The 7854-nt window shown below is 30.8% G+C and overlaps 1 protein-coding gene across 1 annotated transcript; it reads right to left on the reverse strand.

Annotated features, from left to right (window-relative positions):
- Positions 1 to 3: 3 nt before the first annotated feature.
- Positions 4 to 7654, reverse strand: LOC104096372 (probable transcription factor KAN4). The gene is made up of 5 exons (XM_009602738.4): positions 7272 to 7654; positions 6449 to 6525; positions 1331 to 1401; positions 647 to 761; positions 4 to 347 (listed from the first exon to the last, which is right to left on the reverse strand). The coding sequence occupies exons 1-5, from the start codon at positions 7423 to 7425 to the stop codon at positions 198 to 200; spliced, it is 567 nt and encodes a 188-aa protein (XP_009601033.1). The 5' UTR covers positions 7426 to 7654; the 3' UTR covers positions 4 to 197.
- Positions 7655 to 7854: the final 200 nt, after the last annotated feature.

The following is a 7854-nucleotide window of genomic DNA, read 5'->3' on the forward strand; positions in this document are numbered from 1 at the left end:
AATCTAAGTTATATCCACTAGAATCTCTTTGTTCACTTGGTCAAGAACTAGTTAATTGGTGCCTAAATATGCATATATATAGTTCTATTATTCTTATCACAAATACAATGTACATAAGTAAGCATAAGAAGAATGGCCTACTAGCTAGGGGGTCTTCTCTATACTCACATAATTAACAATAGAAAAAAAAAAAGGAATTAAGAGAGAGATAAATCTAGGTTAATGTGAGTGTTTTCCATAGTAGGGTCAAAATATTTATGATTATCCACAGGCCAAAAATTTATCTCCTTTTCACAGTATTGTTCTTCCTCCTTTGTCATTCCACTACTTATACTTCCTTCTGCTTCCTGTAAATCACCAAAAGAAAAAAGAATTTTAAATATGTATAACATTCACATTTTCTCGATCAGGCTAAAGTAAAGAGTTCAATTTATAAGTTCTATGTAATAATGGTGTAAAAAATATTACAAAAATCAGGTAACTTATTAGTATTTAATTACAAGTAAAGTTTTATAATAAATATTAATAGGTAACTTGATAAAAATAATAACTAATCTGCTATTGGCGGTTCAATTTCACTAATAGTGTAGTGTATATATATAACTTAACTTCAAAAATAAAGCACAAATTATGAAGACCATTTTACCTGGAAGTCATTGTAATGAATATTTTCACCATTATTTTCAGATGAATTTCTTTCTTTGCAACAGAATTGGCTTCCAGATTCTTTCTGTTTTCTACTCGATCTTTTAGACACAAGCCTGAAGGATGTACGGATAAGGTTAATGTCTTTAGTATATGTAACTGTGACTAGTAAACAGTAATAGATGATACACAGTAGTACAGTTAAATCTTTGGAATTTTTTCACTTTTAGCCCGCATCAAAACTATTTAAATTCTGTAGCCGAAAAAGTGTATGAAATTTGTATAATTTTTTTATATAACATAAAGAATGTATATATATATATAGTGTCATTTTTCCTTAAACCTTTCTATAACAACATCGTTACGATTATAATAAAGTGTTACAGAAAACATATATTATAACATAAAAGGAAAAATTGATTTCACATAAATCAACCGTTATGATAAAGTGCTATTAGAAAGGATGGTTATTATAGAGAAATGTGATTGTAGTTTATTCAATCAAAGCAAGTGTTGTTATCAGAAGTAGTTAAAATAAAGTATATGTTAGACCTATAATATATATTAGACTTGAGGGGAACTAATTAAAACATCCTGAAAAGTTCCGTTATGTAATATGATGCATAAGTAATATTAATAAAATTATCTTTTGAAGCTAAAAAAAATGTGTAAGAGTAAGACTTACAGTGTCGAAGACAAATTGAAATCTGGCATCACAACATGGAGGCTGAGGTGCTCCTTCATGTTTCTATACATCTGATTTCAGAAATTCAAATGGATGAAGATAAAATCAATATATGGGCAATAATTACAATCGACTAGCCAAATATACAAGAATATATATATATATTGTTATTACTTTTGAGAGTGGTTATACTGTGTAGTTTTTTCGATCAATAGCTTGTAATCCCTCATAAAACTAATAACACAGTAATATCTTTTGAGCAATACAAAATTCATAAGAAACAAACTAATTAAATTCCTGACAAAAAACCACAGGTTCACATACACCAAACAAATTAACTTAGTACTAACTATTTATTTATACATTTATTAGTCAGTTTCCAGGCCCTTTAAGATAAATTAATATTGTGAATGATTAAAGATAGAAAAGAAAAATAGAGCTAATTAAAAAAGGGTATATATGGATATTCAGAACAGTTTGCAAGAATTTGGATTTCGAGTTTTTCATCAATTATTATTCAACAATTTTATAACTCTAGGACTAACATCTAGCTGCATGCCTAACCTAGCTAGTTATTTATTTCATTTAAACATCATGCGCAAATTTTTTACTAATTTAGATTTAAAGTTTATGCGTTCCTACGTATAAGATGTATGTGTTCTAACTTCAATGTTCAAATGTTAGCACCCTAAACATTCCACCTCTCATAATCCATAATAGTTTTAGGATACCAAAACTTATCTAGAAAATCCCCATGTAACCGAAGAGTCATATCAATTTTGTTAATGATTTATTATTTCTAATATTGGGAGATGTAGTTTCAAAAACTAAAATAATAACGCAATTACACTAAATGAAGAAAATAAAATGAATAAGAAATAAAATATACGAGCAACTAAAAGGTAGAGAAATAAAAGTAAAAAATGTAAAAAAAAATAAAATTTAAAAAGAAATTAAAAAGTAAAAGTAAAATAAAAATAAAAATAAAAATAAATTAAAATAAAAACAAAAAGAATTCTTTTTTAAAAGTAACCTTGTAATTACACAGTGTAAATACCATCAATTCTCACCTCCCCCTTGAGAATTGGAGAGTGTAATTACACCTCTCCAATTATACCCAATTTCATGCTCACCAAGTAATTACTTGACGAGACAAACATGCCAAATTGTATAATTACACCCAAATCGAATTCCTATATGGCTTTCCAAACATACTCTAAATGTTACTGAACTTTAATTTGATGGGTGCAACCTTAAGGTTGTGATTATTGAATTTATTATACTTTTAAAATTATGAGTTCAAAATTTAATATTTATTAAAATTCTAGTAAATTTTAACATATATCTATATTCGTATCAAAAACGTCATGAGCTAGTACTTATACTCTCCCACCGCCATGCATACAACAACAATAACAACATCAACCCAGTGAGTCCCACAAGTGTGATCTGGGGAGGGTAGTGTGTACGCAGACCTTACCCCTACTCCGGAGGAGTAAAGAGGCTGTTTCCGGTAGACCCTCGGCACAAGAAGGAAAGAGACAATGTATCAGTAACAGCAACGGAATCTAGAAAGATAACACCAGCAACACAATAGCCAGAAAATAGAGAGCAAAGTAGTAACACTAAGTAGTAACAAAATCACAGTACTACAGACGCAATGGAATAATATGTACACAAAGGGTCACTAAACATACTACAGCCTAACTTACGACTCTAATGAAGTATTAAGAACATAACTAAAGCCACTAGCAGCCTAAAACAAAACACTATCATACTAGCCTCCTATCTCCTAACCTACAACCCTAATGCTCGACCTCTATAACTTCCTATCAAGGGCCATGTCTTCGAAAATCTGCATCGGCATCATGTCCTGCCTGATCACCTCTCCCCAATATTTCTTAGGTCGCCATCTACCTCTTCTCATACCCGTCAAGGCCAGCCGTTCACACCTCCTTACCAGTGCATCCAAGTTTCTCCTCTTCACGTGCCCGAACCATCTAAGCCTAGCTTCCCGCATCTTGTGTTCCATGGGAGCCACGCCCACCTTCACCCAAATATCTTCATTCCTAATCTTATCTAGCTTAGTGTGTCCGCATATCCATACCAATATCCTCATCTCTGCAACTTTCATCTTCTGGGTATGAGAATTTTTTACTGGCCAACACTCTGCCCCATACATCATGGCCGGCCTAACCACCGCTCTATAGAACTTTCCTTTAAGTTCTGGAGGCACCTTCCTGTCACACAGGACACTGGACTCTAGCCTCAATTTCATCCACCCCACCCCTATACGGTGCGTGACATCCTCGTCAATATCCCCATCCCCCTGAATAATTGACCCCAGGTACTTGAAGCTCCCTTTCTTGGGGATGACTTGAGAGTCAAGCCTCACGTCCATGTCAGCTTCACCCGGCACACTGCTGAACTTGAACTCCACAAAATCAGTCTTAGTCCTGCTCAGCTTGAATCCTTTAGACTCAAGGGTCCGTCTCCAAACCTCCAACCTCTCGTTAACACTGCCTCGCATCTCATCAATCATAACTATATCATCAGCGAATAACATACACCATGACACCCACCGCCATGCATATAGTTCAATAATTAACGACATCAGCGAGTTGCGGTAAATTGTGCTATTAAAATAGATATAGATTTTTATTCTTCAATTCTCTTACAAAACTTGGATGTATCCTTATTAAACTTGAAATGCCTAAACCAAACTGATAGTTACGGGATGATATCCTGTAATAGCATCGTAACGAAGACCAGATCCTTGCTTTAACAATGTTAGCCTTTGTATATTTATTTCAATCAACAATTTCACCAACCAATTTTTGGAGGTATCAGTAAGTTGTGGTCAATTTTATTCACGAGGCACTTTTCATAATGATATCAATTCAGATCATTATATCTTGATAATAGTGGATTGAATTTGAATTTTCAGTTTTCTTCTTTGTGTATGAATTAGATTAAGGGTTATAGTTACTTTTTCAATTCAAGTAAGAAAAGTTATATAAGTAAAGCTTATTCGATTTTAAATTCTTAATTAAATGTTAGCTTCAAAGTTATATACAGAAAATACTTGATATCCAAAATTTTAGTTAGCTTCAAAGTTCTATATATTAAGATTCTAATTAAATAAACAATTTATCTAATGTGTAATACATTTTTAAAGAGTAAAATTTCCTCGTATACGCGCGTAAATCTTGCATCAGTTACTACAAAATTTGTACCCAACAATATTAAAATTTTAACCAATACATATCCTAAAGAATTATCGAGTTAAAAAATAGAAACTAAATTAGAAAATTGTTGAGTTAAGAATACAAATTTAAGGGTACGAAATCTATCTAAAGTATAATATTATAATATATCTATTTTAGTTATCTAATTGAGAACACAATGATTTGATATCTTTTAAATCTCAAAGGATGACTGAAACTGCCGAAACATTTAAAAATTTAGAACGGAAGGATTGATGTACGGAAAGGATTTATATAAGGTTAAGATTTAATCAATTTTAAAGTTCTAAATATTAGACTTCCAAAATAATAGTTCAAATAAGAAAAGATTTAGTAAGCAAATTTTAATTGATTTTAAAGTTCTAAATATTAAAAAAATAATTAAATGACAATTTTGTCCAATATAAAATATATTTTCAAAGGGTAAAAGAAACGAACGACATTTCACTAAAGACTTTCGTGCTCTTAATATAGTATAAATAGATATAGATATAGATAATTTGACTGGTTTATTCTTATTAATTCTTTAATCTTTGACCGTATTAATCTTTTTAATAAATAAGGAAACTTTATTTAGGTGTTTCTTTATCTATCCATTTAAATTTGAACAATAATTTTTGGAAAATGCATACTTAATAATAAGTAATCGGCTCTTTTTATATACTTTCTAGAACAACTACATAAGGATGAAGTTGAAAAAAATAATTAATTCTTTTATGATCTTTTAAATTTATGCGTATTTATTGGAATAACTATTTTTAGTAAACATGATGATTAAAGTGGAATGAAGGGAGTAGTATTATCTTTTTAATTAGCCCGTTCAAAAATTACTGATAGCTTTCCAAATTTAAAATTTAAAGTTTCCATCTATCTTTAAGATACATTTTTAAAGCTGCACAAATATTTTGACATATTTAAAAAATAAATTTTAAAATATTAATTTTTATATGTTCAAACGCAACAATACTATATCAATTGAATAAGAGGGAGTAATAATTAAGGTATCATTTCCATGTGCCACAATGGCCCCCCAAGTCTTAAGAAATTAAATTAGAAATTCTATTAAAACAGGATTTAACTTATTTACTACACTATAATCAGAGAAAACTAGTGAAATTAAGAGGAAAACTTCCTAGATTTAGCACAATTCCAGTCTTTCGTAGAACTCGTCTATTCTATTTTTTATAAAAAGACCTAATCTATTTGATGAAAAAAAGAAGAAGAATGTTTAGAGATCATACTGATCATTTTCAAGGGAAAAATGATTCTGCTATAAAAAATAACACAGTTTTTCACTCATTATATATTTTATTTTCTTTTTCGTTTTTCTGGTGAAGTTCAATTTCCAAGTTAAAAATTGTTCTGGAAACTTTCTATCCAAGAATTATATGGATATAATGATAAACATTAACTAGCTAGATTACTCCCTCCGGTCCCTTTTTATTTTGGTTCAAAATAAGTGTCTTTTTACATAATCAAGAAAGGAATTAATTTTATTTTTTCAAAATTTGCCCTTATTTAATTACATATCTCAATGTGTCAAGGTAACAATTAATTAAAAATAATTTAGTAAATACATTTTTTTTATCTAGGAGTTTGTGTTTTCTTAACGGTTGTGCCAAAAACTAAAAAGTTACTTATTATAGACCGGAAGGAGTAATTAATAATTTAGATAGTGGGTGCAACCTGGTGCATAAGGTATCCCTGTTCACATAGGGTCCGGAATAGAGCTCACCCCAATGGGTGTGATGTAGACAGCCTACTTTAATGCAAGCATTAACAGTTTTCATGACTAGAACTCGTAACGTAGATAAATGTACCGTTGCTTAAAAGTTTCCCTTCTATTTAGATAGTGGGTGCAGTAAAACAATACCTGGAGATGGCTCTTAACATGAGAAATCTTCAATCCCTTTATGGCCATCATCTGCACAACTCTCTTTGGAGTTGCTTCTGTCAAAATACAATGAAACAATCATCATTCCTTTATCCTCTTATCAAAGTTCAAATACTTCTAGTAGATCATATTAACTCGAGCTATTAATATCTATCATTAATTACATAAGCCTTAACGTAGTCTCAACACTAGATGCGAATCTAGGGCGAATTCTACGTGTTCAATTTTCAGCCCGATCGAATTGTGTCTACACAATATACAAAATTCAAGATGTATACGTATAATAAGATCATACTTTATATTATGAAACCTCGACTCATATCTTGAATTCGCCTCCATTTAATCAGCCCCCAACCCACTAGTGGCGGATGTAATATATAGTCTACGAGTTTAACCGAACCTAGTAATTTAACATAGAATATCGATATACATGTAAAAAATCACTAAAATTTCAGAAAAAAACATTAAAATTTGGACCAGTAACTTTAAAAGTGTAATGAGTTTAAACATAAAGGTTTAACTCATCAAATTCAAATCCTGATCTTTTTGGGGATTTTTCAAAAACCAAAGAGAGAACAAAACAATGAATCAGAAAGAGGAAAAAGATAAACCACGAACAATAAAATGGAAAAGAAAAGATCCATGATCTTAGGCTGCATCTTAGGACAACCAAATGATACATTTTCTTTATCTTAGGGAAAAGAAAACCATGAAAATTGATATTAAATACTACATAAATTTCATAGAATTTCTTTTCTAATAATAGCTACTTTCTATTTTGATCTTTTATTCAGAAACTTACTGTTTCTTCCACCAAGGCTTTCAACAGATTGAAGGAAGAGCTCATGAAGTTGCGGAGTCCATCTTAGACGTGGAGCTAAAGATTTCTTGTATTTTCGGATATCTCTCATTTTTTTAGAGCTAATTCTTCTCATTTCTGGTGCATTATATGACATTTTTAGAGTTTGCCTAACTTGAGCATATATGTATGTATACAATGATTCCTAACTATAAAAAGAAAGAACAAAAATACAGATAATTAGGAGTCTGAGATTATGGACTTTTCTTGGTCTGTTTGGACTTTAGGAAACATCCTCCAATTCCTCGGCATTTCCTCATTATTTCCAAAAAGACAAAAAAACGCAAAAAAAAAAAAGAAGAAGAGAGAAGAACTAAAAGCCCTAGACTGGAAAGAAATTTTCTTGGTATAATGACTTTGGCAAATGGGCATTTACCGATTTAAGACTTGTAAATACAACCCACTTAAACCCTATTTGCTTATTTTTGGTTTTTCCTTTTTTGTTGAAGTTATATGCATTGACGAGCAGGAAAAGAGTCAGGATTTGAAATTTATGGGTTCAGAATTTGCAACGGAACCCATAGCT

The sequence above is a fragment of the Nicotiana tomentosiformis genome, chromosome 6, assembly GCF_000390325.3.
Source record: "Nicotiana tomentosiformis chromosome 6, ASM39032v3, whole genome shotgun sequence".
Classification (NCBI taxonomy): Eukaryota; Viridiplantae; Streptophyta; class Magnoliopsida; order Solanales; family Solanaceae; genus Nicotiana; species Nicotiana tomentosiformis.